This window comes from Macrobrachium nipponense, chromosome 11, assembly GCF_015104395.2.
Source record: "Macrobrachium nipponense isolate FS-2020 chromosome 11, ASM1510439v2, whole genome shotgun sequence".
In the NCBI taxonomy this organism is placed as follows: domain Eukaryota; kingdom Metazoa; phylum Arthropoda; class Malacostraca; order Decapoda; family Palaemonidae; genus Macrobrachium; species Macrobrachium nipponense.
This window is the reverse complement of record NC_061087.1, coordinates 9,663,125-9,682,988: the sequence shown is the minus strand read 5'-3', so window position 1 is coordinate 9,682,988 and position 19,864 is coordinate 9,663,125. Positions and strand designations below refer to the sequence as shown.

At 41.3% G+C, this 19,864-nt stretch overlaps 1 protein-coding gene across 2 annotated transcripts in view; it reads left to right on the top strand.

Moving 5' to 3' along the window:
• LOC135219951 (WD repeat-containing protein 3-like) overlaps positions 1-19,864 on the top strand; it is a 271,400-nt gene that overhangs the window by 40,300 nt on the left and 211,236 nt on the right. For both annotated transcript variants that reach the window (XM_064257236.1, XM_064257322.1), the window contains exons 4-7: positions 6,455-6,614; positions 12,518-12,612; positions 12,797-12,967; positions 14,875-14,983. In XM_064257236.1, coding sequence (XP_064113306.1) covers positions 6,455-6,614; positions 12,518-12,612; positions 12,797-12,967; positions 14,875-14,983 — 535 coding nt within the window. The remainder of the gene's footprint in view (positions 1-6,454; positions 6,615-12,517; positions 12,613-12,796; positions 12,968-14,874; positions 14,984-19,864) is intronic.

The window sequence follows — 19,864 nt, the reverse complement described above, 5'->3', positions numbered from 1 at the left end:
TACGATTATTGACTTGGATTTGTGGCTAGGCATACGCTATCGTAAATTTTTCATTGCATTTGATGTCTGAGGCTAGTTAGCCTAGTTTCAGATTTTGTTGTCTGCATGGGGGATGGTGAAGCTACCGGAACTTTCGGTAGACACTCGCTTAGTGTATATGGCGTTTACTTGTTTTCTTTGCATAAGTTCAATGTAATTAGTGTAATGTGTGACTGATTACGGAAGAAGTAGGATTCATGTACGCATTTTAGAGCGTGTTAGAATCAGGAGTTTTCCTCCACAGTAAACAGAAGTTAGAAATAATGAACCTTCTAACCTCCTGTAGATTTTATTTTTGCCTAACCCTGTGGTATGGCTTACGGGCCTAGAAGAAGTGTCTGCTAGAGGATTACATCAAGTAATCTTAGACTAAAGTGCTCGCTCTCCAATCAGTGTTGTGAAGTGTAGTGCCCCTTGTGTTGTGGAGGGGGCGTCAGATCGGCCCCATAATGCCTCTAGGCCTGGACCTCTGTCGGACTCCCAGGACTCAGGGAGAGGGCATGTCGAAAGCCGCAAGAGGGTTACGGGGGCTACCCCACCGATCTGGCGTCCCTTCGGCAGAACCTGTTGACGCTTCGCCAGGCTGGCTAAAGATCGTGCACGCGCACGAATCTTGAAGGATTGCTTCTCTCCGTCCGCCGAGGCGTCCTCCCCGCGCAAGGGTTGGAGCTCTCGGAAGGACTCGCGCCCTCTAAGAAGCTTTAGAGAAGAGGACGCTTCACGTCCTCTCTCTCGTTAGGAGGGAACGTCAGATCGGCCCCATCCCCATAACGCCTCTAGGCCTAGACCTCTGTCGGACTCCCAGAAACCAGGGAGAGGGCATGTCAAAAGCCGAAGGAGGGTTACGGGTTTTTCATGCTGATCTGGCTTCCTTTCGGCAGGTCCTGTTGTCGCTTCCCAGGCTGCCGAAGATCGAGCACGTGCACGAAGCTTCAAGGGTTGTTTCTCGGCCTCCGAGGCATCCTCCCCACACAGGGGTTGGGGCTCTCGGAAGGACTCGCACCCCCTAAAGAAGCTTTAGAGAAGAGGACGCTTCACGTCCTCTCTCTTGTCACGAGAGGATGAGGAGTAAAGAGACCACATTTACCCTTTTAGAAGAATGCACTGGCTCTTTTTCTAAGGACATTTAAGGAGGCTCATTCATCTTGCCAGAAGATGATTTGAGCCTCCTGCGAGTGAACGCTCATGTATATATCATTTATACATTATTAAGGAGGCTCATTCATCTTTCCAGAAGAGTGATTTGAGCCTCCTGCGAGTGACCGCTCATGTATACATCATTTATACATTATTAAGGAGGCTCATTCATCTTGCCAGAAGAGTGATTTGAGCCCCCTGAGAGTGAACGCTCATGTATACATCATTTATCATTATTAAGGAGTTCATTCATTCCTTTGCCAGAAGATTTATACTTATTAAGGAGGTTCATTCATCTTGCCAGAAGAGTGATTTGAGCCTCCTGCGAGTGAACGCTCATGAAGTTAGAGCTGTTTCAACCTCGCTAGCATTCCAAAAGAATTTGGTAATCAAGGACATTCTTGATTCCACCTTTTGGAGGAGCAACTCAGTATTCGTCTCCTCTCCTCATGGCGCTCCGTATACGTTATGTAACGTTCGCTTTACTTCGAAAAGCAAGCTGATAAGTTTGACGGCCGGCAAGCTGCTTTGCACAGTCAAACAACTTATGTCTCTGGTCGGCATAAGAAGGGCAATTTAGACGTGAGGAAGCTTTTGGAGGTGCTCGACGTCCTATAAGTAGAGACATTCTCCAGGACGCTTCGGCAAGCACCTTGCGGAAGACGAAAGCCATACGTCTTCCTTTAGTGTTCCACACTCTTCAGGAGCAGCGTGCGGCTCTCCATGGAGACTCGCATGAGGACGTCCCTTAAAAATATTCAACGTCATACGCAAAACGCGGTTCGTCATAACATTGAGATGTTGGCAAGGTCGCTCGCCAGGACGCCTCTTGGCGGGCCTTGCATGCATCAAGGCGCTCAACGAGTTCCTCTCTGAAACGTCGTTCAGAAGACATGGTGTTCTCTGCTCAGACACGCTCGTAGCTAAGCAGGACGTTTTTTGAGGACGCTCAGCAGGACGCTAAGCAGGACGCTAAGCAGGACGCTAAGCAGGACGCTTTTTTGAGGACGTCGCAGGACGCTTTGGAGACGCCAGCAGGAAAACGCTTTCCAGGACGCTTTTGAGGACGCTTTTGTGCACATTCGCCAGGACGCTTCGGTGGAAGCTCGGCAGGACGCTTTGCGAGAGAAAAGACTTGTAGAAGGCGTTTTATTTGCTGTTCAGGACGTTTCTTAGGACGCTTGACGCTTTATAAACGCTCGTCAAGAGGAGGTTTTTTCAGAACTCTCCACAGGACATTCCTTTACAGAAATTTTTAAAAAGGATTCGGAGTTAGCGGAGAGACATACCCGAATTTTTTCTTCGATCCCTCTTTCCTCTTCATCGATTTCTCTGAGAATCGGGAAGATTATATACTCGGATTCCTGTGTGACTTTCGGTCATGTTAAAGGGTTTTCCCCTATTAGCAAAGTGCTAATAGTTTTGTCAAGATACTAAACGTTTTGTCATTTAAGTGGGGGACCCCTCATAAATGGGGTAGTTCTCATTGACATAGATTTTAACGTTTTTATCGTTTAAGCGGATAAACTCATTAACAAATTTCGAAGAGCTCTCATTCATTTCAGAGGCTCATCCGGGGAGTAAGAAAAAGACTTGTAGACTAGATCCAGGAAGTCTTATGTCCAATATCATAAGAACATTGAACGGTCCTTTTCGATCCTCGGTTCTCTCTTGATGATCTCTATTCGAATATTACTCCCCTTTTCTTGGCAAAGAGTCAAGGAGTTCTTTTAAAAAGTCTCATTCATTAGAACGTGGACAGTCGTTTTCCTTTCTTTCTCTCTTCCTCGTCGAGGAAAGATGTAGTAGAGAATTCGATGTTCAAATTACTACAATACTTACGTAGTTTATCTTTGCGTCATTTTGCTAACGCATGGGTCAAGTCATATACGCATATAGTATTTACCTCTGCGGATAGAAGCCGAAAGAACTGTTGTTCTAATGTATTTATTTGACACTCCCTTCAACCTTCCAAGAGTTTTCGGAGTAAGAATAACTATTCAGGTATTTGTTACGACAACACCAACTCAGATTCTGTATTTAGCGAATTTTGTTTCGTTTAAATATGCCTGCTTGAGAGTTTTCCTTTGCTCGATAATTTCATGCCTATCCCTTCGTAAAAGGAGTAGCTGGCACTCATGGCAGATAGTGCGAGACGATGAACAAGGCTGCTGTTACTGTGATGTGATCTACGCAGTACCGGCTAGCTCAGTGTCATGCGCGTTTGGTTGCGTCTCTCTGCCCTACAATCATGGATTTTTAGCCTCGGGTTGAGGAAATTTCTAGTAATCATGAATGAACATGCCTTCCGTTTACTTAGAAAATTTCAACAAGATATCTCTTATACTTGTTCGGTGCGGGTTTACCGCACGGTAACAGATCTCTGTACGAATCTACCGCGGCATAGCACTATAATAATGCTCTCCTGCTTATGCAAAGTGCAGCCTTATTTAGGGAAGGAAGCAGGCTGAGTGAGGGAATGGATGAGTTTGCTGGGGACCATTTCCTCGCTGGAGAAGCTTGCTTTCCCTGAATAAACAGCAATTCAGACCTCTACAATTTTTCCTCACGAAGAAATTGGAATAACATCAAAGATCTTGTAATAATTCTAATTTTCTCTCAACGGCTTGAGGATCACCTCGGGTGATAGCGAGAGGGTGCCAGACATCCGAACAGAGGAAACAGATGTTCTGGCTCATTGTTTGAAAGAATTGGAAGCCAAATTGGTCGGCTCTCCAGTTCCTCGAAGGGTGAGTTTGGATCGAGTGGCCCAAATCATCTCGGATAATTTCTCAGCTCTTTCATAGCTCAAGAACAGAGAATTGGTTATGGGCTTGGGCACGGAACGTAACGGTCCTCAAGAGGTTCGTTAAACTAGTGCACGTCCGTGCGGGTCTTCTCGATCGAAGGCAACAACTACTGACGTCTGAGTAATCCTCACTTAGAAGTATTTCGAAAGTGAGGAGAGACTGAGGGCGTCCTTTCGTTAAGTTTTTCGTAATTTTGAAGACGAAGGAGCTTCCTCTTAAGTTGTTCCCTTATTCATGATCCTAGAGGATTAGCTTTAGTCGCCACATGTTGGCCTCTAAGAGGTTGGATTCACAGAGGTCAGGTAATTCAGAGAATTGTCCAAAGACCCTTCCCGAGAGAATCGGTGTAATCTAACTTCGTCACTTAGTGAAGTATCTAATATCTTTCCTCTCTGAGTCTGACGGCGTTCAGACTATCGAGAAGCGATAAGATCTTCTAGATTAATGGCAGTCTCTTGGCCAAGGCAAAGCAGTGCTGCCTATTTTCAGTGTTCAATCGGAGCGGGCCGTTTCTGGATAGTGAAGGGAAATGACTGTTCCTCCAACTCGACCTCTGTGAATTTCTTTATGGTTCTATCTTTCCGTATGAAGTACGAGATAAGATAGAAGTCCTAACTATTGTAGAATATGCAAATATGTTGTTGACGGCCTCTAGGCTCAGAGATTCGGTTCTGTCAAACAACAAAGCTTCACGATCTTTGAGGTCTGGGGAGATCTTGAAATTCTCTGGATCGCAGGTTCCGGCATGGAACTTAGACGTAGTCTGAGTTTCTGATGCCAAAAGCATTTTGAACCTATCCTTTCTGCGAACTTAATACACGTGACCAGAAAGGCTAACATTCTAACCGCTCTAGCCACGGCAAAGAGGGTTAGTGAGCTTTTAGCTATCATCAGAGGTTTTAGCTTTTAAAGGACATAATGCGGTCTGTCCTCTAAGCCTTCCGTTCTTGATAAGAACGAAAACCTGTCTAACCCTTGACCCGAAGGTTTGGAGACCAAGGGTATGGCACAAATTATTGGGCAAGGGCATTAGAGAGTCCTGTGCCCTGTCGGGTCTCTCAAGTTTTATCTTAATAAAACTATAGTAAGTCGAGGTCAACGGACAATCTGCGGTGTTCCGTAAAAGACCAGACTGGTTCATGTCCAAGAACACCCTGGCATTATAGTCAAGGAGTTCTTTTAAGAAGTCTCATTCATTATGTTTGCATAAAGATTTGAGATTTTTTCTTAATATGAATGCTCAAGAGGTGAGGGCGCGGCCTCGGAAGCATTTCAACAGAGCATGACACTCAGTAACATCCTGAGTGCCACGCTTTAGCGAAGCAACTCTGTGTTCGCTTCACACTCCGACGGGATGTGAAGACGACATTTGAGATCTGTAAGTCGCTAGGACCATACATATCCGTAGATATATTATTGGGGGCAGCAAGCAACACGAATCCTATCCTATAGAAAAGGGATAGGTGTGCTTTTAACTTTGAAGGGTTGGTCGCTTGAGGCGCGTTCCTTTTCTTTAGCCTAGAAGTTATGGAACTAACTTTAATAGGTTAGGTCAGGTGGTGGTTTTAGCTTCGTTGCCCTCAGAAGTATGGTCATATGGTCTAGTCACATTGTGGTCACGCCCCTGTTGACAGATCATCTAGAGCGCACCAGCATTACAGGTCTCTACCTCGCTGGCAACTCTAGTAACGCAGAAGCAGACTTTAGTGACAGTAATCACGAAGTCGGCTATGCTAACAGGTGAGGAACCAAGATGTATATCATCAACTTAATTTAGTTTCCCAAAAATCCTATTCTGTCTCTTCCCACCATCCGAAGGTGGGATTCAGCTATATATATATCTGTCAGGTAAGTTTCATGAACAAAATGTTATTGTTATAATACAATTAAGTTTGTTCATACTTACCTGGCAGATATATATAATTAAAGTGCCCACCCACCTCCCCTCAGGAGACAGTGGCACTGATAAAATATGAATAGAAAATGGGAATAGTTCCTGATATCCGCCTCCCAGCGGCGGGAATGGGTACCACCACCTGGCCGCCCACTGCGTGTGCCGCGAATTTTGAAATTCTGTCGGACTTCGGAGAATACAGCTATATATATATCTGCCAGGTAAGTATGAACAAACTTAATTGTATTATAACAATAACATATTTACTAAGTTGAGTCTCATGATGTTGGTAGGAAATGCATAAATCTTATTTTAAAGTGTTTTAAAATAAGATTTACTCATTAGAATATATTTTCATAAAGTGGAGAACTGTATATTTCATTTCATGAAGACATGAGCTTGTTACATAGAAAGGACTTTCACAAAGACATCAATTAGTTACATGTAAAGGGCCAGGAAAATTTTTTTTTGAATTTTAGAAATTGATATTAAATTGAATTTAATTGTCAGTAATATAGCTAATTTGAATGGAAGTAAAGCAAATACTTTACATCTTTTCTCATACATGTATTAGGCTCTTACCTTGAACGCTGATGTCCATGGAGAAGTAACTGTTGTTGAGCCACGTCCCCCTCTTCCTGGTTCTTTGGATAACACTCACATTGCTGTTGGATACTCGGATGGAAGTGTCACCATTTTTGACTTAGCCATTGGACAACCTTTGAAATTTGCAGGTTTGTACTCAAGGATCTATTTGTAACAATTATGAAAAATTTTGTTTGCCCTGCATTAGTGATTGGTTAAGATGAGATAGTTGATTTAGCTGGTTTTTCTGTTTTTATACAAGTAACTTACCTAGTAAATACTTAGCTAACGATTATGCTCGCATGGCATCCTAAATTCAAAATTCGCGGTAATGTGACAGTTGCAAAGAGGGGGTTGGATGACAGGCTCCATCCACTGCCACGGGAGCATGGAAGCAACAGAGGCCAGCGGTGTCATTCTATTTTATGCCATACAACCTGCAACAAGTCTATCATTGTGTTCCTGCTTTCCTGATTTGCCAGTTGTTCTATGCTGAAGTTGGTGATGCACGTTCTTTAGTTCACTTGAGTTGTTGCCTATTTTGGTTTGCTTTTGTAGCTTATTTTCCTCTTAGTTTAGCTATGTCAGATTCTAGTGCTTCTAGTCTTCACTATTGTACCAAAGGCTGCAAGACTAGACTTGCTAAGTTTTGTTATGATGCACATACCATGTCACTAAGTGTAGGGGACAGTTATGTTTGAGGGAGGTTAATTGTTCTGAATGCAAGGATTGGGATGCTTAAGTCTCATCTTAATAAAATTAAGAAAAATAGGCTTAGGAAGGCGGCCACTTGTGCTGAAAGTAGGGCCTCTTTGAATAGAGTTTCTTCTAAGCCTAAGACAGACTCCTGTCTGGCTCTTCCCTCTATCCCTGGGCATAATCTCTCTCCTGTCCTCAGTCCTCCTTGTATTCCTCCACATACTCCTGTGCTTCCGATCCTGATGCCATTGCCAGTCTCAAGTCAAGATTTAGTTCTAAGTTTGATAACAAGATTAGTTTAGTTGTAAGTTCAGTGTCATGGATAGGGGCATCCCTACGTGTTCTTATGGATAAGTTTGAGAAAGTTTCCAGTGATAGTGTCAAGTGATATGTTAGTGGAGGAGGTGGCCTCCTGTCCTGTGGGTGCTCCTAGGCGATGGTCACTGTCCTGCTCCCTTGCATCAGGGAGAAGACATACTGGAGGTCCAAAGGAGGCTGGCGGGATTTGCCCACGGGTTGCTGCCCCCACTGTCAATCCTGTTGGTAGATCCCAGGCTTCGACTGACTTCCATTGAAAAGGCATGCCGTTGGATGTGTGCTGCTTGTCGTCTAGCTCGGATTCAGACCCAGGTCACGGCCGATGTAGCTGCTTCCTTGATTCATCCCGGGCATTGAAAAGGAACATGAATGACTCGGCTCCTGCTTCCACCCTATCGGTTAAGCATCACAGGGACATCTTTAACAACCCTCTTCTGTCATGCAGCTACAGTGTGGATCCCTCTGTTTTTGCCTCCGTTCAGTTGCCTGCACACCTATGGGATTCTCCTTTGTTGTTCTCTCCCAAGGATTCAAAGCACCAGAAACATTGGTCTAGGTATCCGCCACCCAAGCACCTGTTTTGTCTTGAGGCATCCACTCCCAAGAGCCCAGTTTCGGCTCCCGTACTCCCAGCTCTTGCTCCTGCGTGCCCAGATCTTGCTTCCGTGCACCAGGCACCTGTTCATGTACGTCCAGCTGTGGACTCGCAGCTCCTGGTGCCATCATCATCAAGACACTTGATTCAGCTTCAGCAGTCCTCTCTCGGACAACAAGTTCCTATCGCAGAACCAGACGACCTCCTCTTGAGCTTTATTAGGAAAGCTCCTCCCTTGAAGCCTGTTCAAGATTTGTCTTTATCTCTGGTCTCCTTGGAGAATGAAGAGGATGTAGACCTAGACACTTCTCCACCTTCATCTTTTAAGTCCCCTCTTCGTTTTCTTCTGGAAAATTATCCCTCCTTCTTCATCTTCTGCCTCCACCTTCCTTATGGTTAGTGTTCAGGAAGAACAGGCTCTCCTTCCCAAGATGGTGCTTTCATCTTGCTTTAAGAAGACAATGAAGGCTATCAACAAATAGCTCTCATTGAAAGAGAGCAAGGCAAAGCTACTTTTGTGCACCCCCCCCCCCCCCCCCCCCCCCCCCCCCCCCCCCCTTCATCTCATCAAGAGAAAGTACCGATCTTACGTAACTGGGGAAGCTCCCTCCCTGAGAGTTGCTGCTTCCTCCCAAGGGGACTTCTCAGGTCTCATTGAATTACCTCGTCAGTCAGCCTTCGCTTCGGCCAAAGTCGTCTTCTCATCATCGGAGCTGGATGATCTTGTCAAGAATATCTTCAAAAGTTTTTGAGGTGTTGAGTTTCTTGGATTGGATGGTGGGAGCTGTTTGGTGTTCTTCCTTGTGCTGATAAAGCCATACGAGACGGCTCCTCAGAGCTCGCGTCTCTCTTCGCTGTTGGTTTGGTGCCTGTGTGTCCTTCTCGAGTGGAAAGGGACTTGGTCTTGCCTTTTGTATCTGTAGTAATTCAAGAGCTTCCATTGGCACAAGAACACCTACAGGTGCAAGGGCTCCCATTGGTGCCTCAGTTAAAACGAGCGGCTGAGTGCCCACTGGAGCATGATTTACCTCTTCTTCAAGAGCGCCCGTTGGCGCAAAAGCGCCCTTTGGTATACCTCAACCTCCAAGAGTGGTCGAGCACCCGAGCTCCCATGAGCACCCATCAGTGCTACTGGATCAGATTGTGGTTGTTCAGCAACCAACTAATACAGATGTTGGAGCTGATTTCCCTACAGTGTCGCAAGGTATGGCTGTCATGGATCCATCTATTGCAGCCATACAGAGTAAGCTGGATAGCATTTTAGACTTCATGAAACATATTGCTCCTCCTGTCCAGCTGCAAACAGCCTTGTCTCCTGTTTCTTCAGTGGCAGAAGAGAAAGAAATAGATAAGGATACTCCTCCTACAGCCTACAAGTCGCTTCTTCGTTATTTTATAGCAAATTTCTCATGACTCCTTCTCACCAGTAGCTCAAACTTCGCTGGTGTCTTCATAATGAGAGATAATCAAGTAGATGTGTCTTAAGTTGCCTAATCTAGTTCTTTCCTTTTCTTCTCGTAAGGTATTGAAGGAAGTTAACCTTTGGCTTTCTGAGAAGAGGGAACTTCTTTCTCTCATTCAACCAAGTGCTCATGTGATACCACTCCTAGCTCACACCCTTCTCCTTCCACATGCGCTCAGCCCTTTCATGGCAGGGGAAGTTCTACGTCATTCCCTAGATCAAGGGGAAGAGTACGTTTTACTCCTTGAACCATTAGGATAGGAAATCGTCCTCCAAAATCCCTGCTAAAAAGTAAAGGGGCAGTCTTCCGTGCACTTGCAGGAGCAAGGTTCTGCCAGTTTTGGATGAATTGGGAAGCAAGAAGGGCGAAACCTTGGTTCGTAAAAGTGTGGAGAGAAGGCTACAACATTCCTTCCAAGAGTGTTCCACCCTTATTCAGTTGTCTGATAGATTTATCCTACTCGGAAAATTCAGACATTTATTGCCCTGTCAAGAGAAGTTTCGTCACTCTTGTAGAAGAAGGCCATAGAGTTGGTAGTAGATCTGCTTACTCCCAGGGTTTGCAACCGACTGTTTGTAATCCCCAGACGGTTTTGTTATCCATTTGTCAGGGGGGTTGGATGGTGTCCATCAATATGGGAGATGTGTATTTCCATATCCCAATTCACCCAGACTCAAAGAAGTTTCTTCGATTCATGTTCAGAGTATACCAATTCAGAGCTCTGTGCTTCGGGTTTTTGACAGCCCCATAAGTGTTTACTCACATCGTAGCCCCCATTGTGAGTGGCTGCAACTAGTTGGGGTAAAAGTCTCATTTTACCTGGAGGATTGGCTTCTTCAGTTGTAGACAGAGAAGTACACGGAGGACCTGCAGAAAATTCTATCATTGGCACAGGAGTTGGGACTTACGATAAACTTGAGGAAGTCACAGTTAGTCCCCTGTCAGGAATTAGTCTATTTGGGGATGAGGATAGACTCAGTGGCTTTTCAGGCTTTTCCATCCCTACAAAGAGTGGAGTCATGCTTTAGAAGGTCGACCGTTTTCTATCCCTTCAAGATTTCCCAGCAAAGGAGTGGATAAGCCTGCTGGGCACCCTAGCCTCGATAAAACAGTTCATGTCCTTGGGGAGTCTACACATGAGGACTCTCCAGCTCTTCCTAAAGATAAACTGGAACAGGGAAAAAATGTCCTGACTCATATGTGTTCCAGGCAACATCTGAAATAAAGGAGGACCTGTCTTGGTAGAGATCAGAAGACAAGCTATTAGAAGGGAAGTCCCTTCTGCCTCTGAGCTCCAACCTAGTATTCCATTCAGACGCATCCGATCTAGGTTGGGGAGCTCTCCTTGGAGACAAGGAAGTATTGGGGACATGGGATATTCAACAGAGAGAGTGGCACATAAATTTGAAAGAATTGACTGCTATCCACTGGGGGCTGTTGGAGTTTGCAGACCTGGTCCACAACAAAGTACAACAAAGTAGTAACTGTCCACTCGGACAATACAACAGCTCTTTTACATCAAGAAACGGGGAGGAATGCACTTTTTCTCTTTGCAGAGCAGCAAGAGCCCTTCTGTTATGGACAGATTGGAACCACACCAGGTCCTAACAAGGTTCATACAGGGGAAATTCAACGTCCAGGTGGACGAATTAAACCACAAGAAGCAAGTTCTTCCCACTGAGAGTTGTTCTTAGCAGAATTAGTTCCTTGTAATAGGAACTCGGGACATAAACTGCAGTCGAGTGCAAGCCCCGTTCTATCAGAGGTGGAAGTTCTTTATGGCAGGAGGAAAAATGGAACTCTCGGCCAGAATCTTAGACCAGATTTAATCTAAGATGTTATGGCAAGTATGTGTTTTGTCCTCAGATTAGAACATCTTGCCAATTACACTAATGGACTTTATCTTCTGAGACTCAGATTTATGAGGAGCATTTGCCTACTTTTAGCAAAGCTAATGACATTAGTACAACCTCTACCTCATTAGCTTTCAAGAGATATTTATCTCATATGTCTGTTTGGCATTTGACCTACTGGTAGTATGATCATTCATCATTTCTCATGAGTGTAAGAGAGTTTTTTACAAGTTTTAAGAATTAGGCAGTACCTTGAAAATTTTAATTTCTGTCATGGTATCAAGGAAGAAAGCATAGGATTCCCTCCTTTGGTCTGAACCTTCACCTTGTAGTGAAGGGTTGAAATTTAGGGAGCCAGAAGGGTACAATCTACCCAGAGCACCCAACACTTATAGTGGATGGGTTGTGGTTTTTACTTCAGTGTAGATGACATAATAATCTGGTTATTTTTGTTATGGTACTGTGCCCAGGACAAGGGCAAATTGTCGTCCTTTTGAGGAATTGGAATCATCCTTGCTACAAGGCTCCCCCTTAAGTAGAGGTGACCCTTGGCTTTACTGCCGCGCCACTACAGGTTAAGTTGAGCACCAACCAGAGGCAGTCTCTACTGCAAGTTCTCTTAACTTACAAGGAACGACAAGCATTGTTTCAATGCTATCAGCTTATATATTTCTAATTCATTACATGACTTAATGTCTTAGAGTAAAGTATGTCCCACCCCCTGTCATTGTGGGAATCAGCTATGTAATTACTGGGGAAAGTTGCATAAGTAAAAATAATGTTTTTATAATAAAATAAGGTTTTAACTACTTACATGATCAGAGCCCTCCATCCTTCCTGCTGATGGACATAAGCATATTTAAATGTAATGAGCTATTCTGCTGTGTCATTCCTAACCTTCTTGCTAGGGGGCGAGACTGGTGTCACCTACACATTTTTGGTGTAGCTATTGCAAAATTTAAATCTAATACAGTTAAATAACAGAAACTGTAGGTATGTAATTACTGGGTAAGTATAATTAAAACCTTGTTTTATTATAAAAACACAATTTTTAGATATTCATGTGTATGATGTTACATTATATATATCTTCAGTGAATTGATAAGTAAATTTCTCTCCCATAGGTCATCATTCACCAATATCATCTTTGACCTGGGACCCCCAAGGAATGAGAATTGCTTCAGGAAGTGATGATGGTGAAATTGTGGTTTGGGATGTGGTATGGATTTGTATATAGTTCTGCAGACTGCCAGATTTTTGTACATTTAGATTGTGTGTCTGTGTTTGTGAAATATTGATAAAATTTGAGTGGGTTGTTGCTCATGTTGAAATTTAATAAACTTTTTTCTTTAAACCTGAATAATTCAAATCCAAAAGGAAAATAACAAGGAGACATTTTCTAGGTGTCTGAGAGAGGAGTAGTTCGTTTGAAAGGCCACAAAGGTAGAATTACACGTCTCCGCTTTCTTCAACATCGGAGTGTTGTTGTATCGTCATGTATGGATTCATTCATCAAGTTTTGGGATGTAGAAACACATCATTGTTTCAGAACTCTAACTGGACACAGAGCTGAGGTGAGGGGTCAATGTCCTTGTTTATGTTTTATTTGTTGCCTCTTTTCCAAGTATATTTAAGAATCTCGGTAATTGTAATTGTTGCTCATAATTTCTTACACCTAAACAGAGGTCATATCTAATCTAAGATTGTGTTCAATTTTAATACCCGCCTCAGTCCAGAGTTGCTTGCTGTATTTATAATATTAAAACTATTAAATAAATCTAAGTACATTGTTATTTGTACAGTGGAATTTCAACTTAATGGACAGTGGGATGAGGTCTTCCCTCCCAGTAAGTAGTGAAATTTGTTAACTAATGAAGATTGGCATGGAAGCCTACACAGTACAGTACTGTGAAGCAACTCGCTTAGCTTATAGAAATTCTGTTTAAGTACATATCCTAATTGATATTTTTCAATTTTGATTCAGTTTAAGAATTTAATTTATAATTCAATTGCAGAGAAATATGTGCAAATGTATTGCTCCAAAAAATATGGGATACACTATGTACAATTCAGTCTAGCTAATATGTACCCAGATACGTATATTTACAAGCTATGTAAAATCTACAGAAATCATGCCATAAATAAAAAGAAAGGCTGCACACAATCAGAGAGGGGGCCTGCCAATGTAAAATGTACAAAAATCTTGCCATATTTAAAAAAAAAAAAAGCCATGCACAATCAGAGGGGGGCGCCCGCTGAGGTACAACTGTAGTGTTCAATAACATGATTCTCATGCACATATAGACAGACATATACTCCCACACTTAAAAATGTGTGTATACAACACTACAACATCATGTATTAAGTTCAGTATTCTTCTGCATTAAATAGTTGTTAATAAAAATACTGTATCAGCGGGAGAGGGAGAGGTTGCTACAGAACTACATGTAGTGCGTTCAGTAACATGATGCATGTGTACATCTATGGTTGTGGTGGCTAGAAATTTTAGTATATAGTGAAGCAAACAGTGTAGTTTCAAGCTCATGGCATTATAATAGATCCCTGGCTAATCTCTGACTGACAAATATCTGCTGGGGTTTGTTGAGTTTACTTTTGGTACTGTAGCACAATTTTGTACATGCTGATTTTTTTGTTGAGCCTCTCTATAGATCATTCACAAAAAATTTGGTAGTTCACAGACTTTGTTGATAAATATTCACTAATTAATGTATTTTCATGTTATGTTTCATGACTAAATAAATTTTGTGATACAAAAGTGATTTATGTACTAATTTTCAAATATCAATATAAATAATACCTGTATCAAGTTTTTAATACGGTATTAAGTTTATTAATAATAATAATTACATAATCTCTCTCTCAAATCTCTCTCTCTCAAAATTCTTCCTCTCTCCCTCCTCCTTCTCTCTCTCCTCTCTCTCTCATCTCTCTCTCTCTCTCTCTCTCTCTCTATCTCTCTCTCTCCTCTCTCTCTCTCTCCTCTCAATATCAGTTCATTAAAGAAAATCCTATAGTGAATTAGTAAGATTTTAGTTTAAAATTAATTTCAAAGATTAATGCAATAATAGGATAATAAATTGTGGTATATTTGATGTAGGATGTTATTTAAGGTATATATTTGGTATTTGAACTTTCAAGATAGGCAGTTATTAGCCTTTTTAGTGGATTTTCTAAGTATTCGCTGTTGGTGGGAGCCGCTGGTAAGCTTCCCCCGCAAACAGGGGGTACACTGTGGTGACAAAATACTGATTTTGTTTTTTATATACCCTCATTTTGGTTAAGTCTCTGTATTTTTTGATGCAGGATTATTAAAATTTTCTTTGAAATAAGACTGAATTTCATTGTTTCAGTTGTTTGAAATTGATTTTATAGAGGTATATGTGATATTCAGTTTATAGAAGAGTAATATGTCTTACAGTGTGTTTTGCTGTAGAAGACTGAACTGTTTTTTGTATTTTAGGTGAGAGACTTTGTTCTTCTGAAGAATGATACAAGGCTTGTGGCAGGGAGTGCAGATGCAGAGTTGCGTGTGTGGTCTTTACGTTTTACAGATCTTGATAAGACCTTAGGTAAGAAAATGTATTGTGTGGACAATAGATAGTTTTTTGGTTTTGTTTTATTAACATGTTAGTTATTTTTATATACAGTCAACCCCATTATTCGCGTTCTCACAGTTCACGGACTCACCTATTCATAGATTTCTTTATACAATTTATATACACATTATTCACAGAAAATTCACCTATTCACAGTATTTTTCACTGAGAAATATTCACTAATTATTGTGTTTTCATATCATTTTCATGACTAAATGCACTTTTTTGCAATAAAACTATTAGGTATTTGCAGATACTATTAGCTATGTCGCGGCAAAAACCAGGGGCCAACTGTACATTTAAATCCAGTAAGTGTAATTATGAAAGAGCTGTGTGTGTGTAAAATGCACGAAAAGTGGAAGGATTGGGAGCAGTTAACCCTCTTACGCCGGAGCCCTAAAAATCAAAACGTCTCCCGTATGCCGGGCCTGGTTTGGAGTGAGCGCGGAAGTGGAAAAAATAATTTTTTCAAAAAATTACAGCGCGCGTACTTTTGAAGATTAAGAGTTCATTTTTGGCTCCTTTTTTTGTCATTGCCTGAAGTTTAGAATGCAACCATCAGAAATGAAAAATAATATCATTATCATATGTAAATAATGCGATATATGGTAGCGAAAAAAAAAATTCATACATAATTGTATTCAAATCACGCTGTGCAGAAAACGGTCAAAGCTAACCAGTTACTTTTTTTTGCGTTGTATTGTACACTAAATTGTGATCATTTTGATATATAATACATTGTAAAACAATAAAAGCAACACCGGAAAAATATTATCACAAAATGATGTACGAATTCGTAACGTGCGGACGCAAAAAAATATTTTTTTCAAAAATTCACCGTAATTCTAAATAATGTTCTAGAGACTTCCAATTTGTTTCAAAATTAAGACAAATGATTGAATATTACGATACTGTAAGAGTTTTAGATTAGAATTGCAGATTTCGACCATTTCGGACGAGTTAAAATTGACCGAATGTCGAAATTTTAATATATATATTTTTTCATATGCACATATTTCGAAGATGGAAAAAGCTACAACCTTCAATTATTTTTTATTGTATTCTTCATGAATTTGCGCACATTTTGATATATGAAACTCTATAAAAAGGCTAATATGAAAAGGAGCAAATATTAGGATAATGCCATGTACGTATTTCGGAGACTTGCGGCCGCGAATCGGCGCGCGGAGTGAAGGTAAATATATTTTTCAAAAATTCACCATAAATCACAATATTGTTTTAGAGACTTCAAATTTGTTTCAAAATGAAGAAAAATTACGGAATATTACTAGGCCGTAAGAGTTTTAGCTTACAATTGCGTTTTTCAACTATTTCGGTAGAGTCAAATTTGACCGAACGTGGTTTTTTTTCTATTTATCGTGATTTATATGTACAGTAGACCCTTGACTCACGAACACAATCCGTTCCTAGACCTTGGTCGTGTTCCAAATTGTTCGTGACTCGGAGCTAATTTCCCCATAAGGTTTAATGGGAATAATATTAATTGGTTCTCGACCCCTACGAACCAATATATATTATGTATATTTTGCCTTATTTTACACAGATAATGTAAAAGTCAGTGTAAAAAACCTTAATATATCTAATAATATAATTTAAAATGGTAAACTAACACTATAAAAACGTTTGTAAAGTGAACACTTACTATGACTGGCGAGACTTCTGGCTTGACGGACAAGAGAAGAGGAGGGTGGTGGGTGGGGAGGAGGTTATTGTGCGGAAGGAGACCCTCCCCCATCCAGGTCGGGGAGATCTCGTTCCGGAGATTCAACTCTTCTAGGTTTTTTTGGTGAACGTTTAATCACAAACTTATCCAATGTCTGTTGCCTTTTCCTTCCTTGCATAACTTTTCTGAAATGGCTCATTAAATTTTCATTGAGCATATTCACGATCCTGTTCGTAACAATTTTGTCCGGATGATACAATTCAAGGAAGCACTGGACATCATTCCACTTTTCCAATGCGGCTTTTATCACATCACTGCTGACATCTGTAACTTCCTCCCCAGCCTCCTCTTCGTCAGTTGATTGCTCCCGAGCAAGTTGCTCCTGCTGCTCTTTGTGGAGTTGAACAAGTTCGTCCGCAGTCAAATCTTCTGAATGTTCAGCGACCAATTCTTCAACATCTTCGTCGTTGACTTGTAGACCCATACTGTTGCCCATGGACACAATTTCTTGCACAATCTCTGCATCGAAGCCCTCAAAGTCACGGACAGTTACGCACTGGGGCCAAAGTTTCCGCCACGCAGAATTTAATGTGCGGTACGTAACTTCAGTCCATGCGTTATCAATGAGGGTTATGCAGTGAAAAACATTAAAGTGCTTCTTCCAAAATTCTTTTAAGGTTAATTTTGTCTCTTCAGTTACACGGAAGCATCTGGAGAAGAGCGCCTTCGTATATAATTTCTTAAAATTGCTAATGACTTGTTGGTCCATGGGCTGGAGAACAGAGGTCGTGTTGGGTGGAAGGAACTTGAACTGAATGAAGTCATGTTCACTGCAGTCAGCCAAGTACGAAGGGTGTGCCGGGGCATTATCCATGATCAGAAGGCACCGCAGGGGTAGCTTGTTCTCTGTTAGGTACTGACTCACGGTCGGCGCAAACACTTCATCAATCCACTCCATAAACAAGTTCCGTGTCACCCATGCTTTTGTATTGGCCCTCCACATTACAGGCAGTCTGGCCTTATTTACGTTGTGCTGCTTAAAGGCACGCGGGTTATTTGAATGGTAGACAAGTAGCGGCTTTAGTTTCAAGTCGCCACTTGCGTTTGAGCATAACAAAAGCGTAAGCCTATCCTTCATTGGCTTGTGGCCTGGGAGCGCCTTCTCTTCTTGGGTGATAAATGTCTGTTGGGCATCTTCTTCCAGAAGAGGCCCGTTTCATCACAATTGAAAATCTGTTGAGCGACGTATCCTTCGGCCTCCACGAAAACTCGGCAAACTCAGTCACGAATGCCTCAGCAGCAGCCTTGTCTGCGCTAGCAGCCTCACCATGCCTAATTACAGAGTGAATTCCAGTTCTTTTCTTGAAGTTATCAAACCACCCTTTACTAGCCTTAAAATCATCTGGCGTGGCACTAGTAGAAGGAGTTTCCTTCAGCAAACTCTGATACACTTGCCGAGCTTTCTCGCAGATGATCGGCTCGTTTACACTATCACCTGCCATCTGTTTCTCATGTACCCACTTCAAAATTATTTTTTCTGCCTCTTCGAGGGTTTGCGATCTCATCTTGGTTAGTACTGTCACTCCCTTCGCAACATTTGCTTCTTTAATGGCATCCTTGTTTTTCAAAATTGTCGAAATTGTCGACTTGGCCATCTTGTACTCACTTGCGATATCGGTCACGCGAACACCACGTTCAAACTTTTCTATAATTTCTTTCTTTATTTCAATGGTTATCTTCCTCTGCACCCTCTTCTCACCATCACTCTTCACTTTCTTACTTTCACCACCACTCTTCACTTTCGTAGGGCCCATTATGAAGAAAATCACAAGTTTTAGCGCAAAAAATGCTAAGCGAATTGACGAACGTCTTGTACACAATGAGATGAGACAAAGAGCGATGCGTGGGTGACGCCGTGCGTGGGCGGCTGGAGGATGGCTGTTCCCATGGCAACTCAAACGCTCTCACGTGTGCTGGGCGATTTCGCGCATTTTTCAAATGTTTGTGTCTAAAAATTAGTTTGTGAAACAAAGTGAATTGTTATTTTCCAGAAATTTCCAGCATTTTTCAAATGTTCATGTCTCAAAATTAGTTCATGACCCAAACAGAATTTTTATTTTCCGCATTTTTTTTTGTTCGTATCTCAAAGTTAGTTCGTAGGTCAAGGGTGAAATTTTACCTATAATTTTGGTCGGGGATCGAGTTGTACGTGGGTCAATGCGTTCGTGAGTCAAGGGTCTACTGTAAATATTTCGAAAAAAGAGAAAAGCTACAACCTTCAATCCTTTTTAGTTGTATTCTACATGAAATTGCGCACATTTTCATATATAAAACTTTATGTAACAGCTAATTTTAAATGGTGCAAACATTTCGACAATCGCACAAAAAAATTCTGATTTTTTCGGAAGAGTTACCGCACGAACGTAATTTTTTTTTTTTCATAAATTCACCATAAATCGAAATATTGTGCTAGAGACTTCCAAGTCGTTGCAAAATGAAGGTAAATGATTGAATATTACTAGAATATAAGAGTTTTAGCTTACAATTGCGTTTTTCGACCATTTCGGTAGAGTCAAAGCTGACCGAAAGTTGAAATTTTTGCACTTAACGTTATTTATATGAAAATATTTCAAAACTGATAAAAGCTACAACCATGGGTTGTTTTTTGTTGTATTGTGCATGAAATTGCGCACATTTCCATATATAAAACTTTATGTAACGGCAAATTTAAAAGGGTGCAAACATTAGGACAATCGCACGAAAAAATTTATCGGAAGAGTTATCGCACGAACGTAAGGAAAAAGTTTTTTCATAAATTCACCATAAATCGAAATATTGTGCTAGAGACGTCCAATTTGTTGCAAAATGAAGGCAAATGATTGAATATTACTATAATATAAGAATTTTAGCTTACAATTGCGTTTCTCGACCATTTCTGTAGAGTCAAAGTTGACCGAAGGTTGAAATTTTTGCACATCGTTATTTATATGAAAATATTTCAAAATTGATAAAAGCTACAATCATGAGTATTTTTTAGTTGTATTGTGCATGAAATTGCGCACATTTTCATATATAATACTTCATGTAAAGGATAATTTAAAATGGTGCAATAATTATGTCAAAGTGACGAAATAATTTCCGAGATGTGTCTGATACTTTTTAGTGCGATA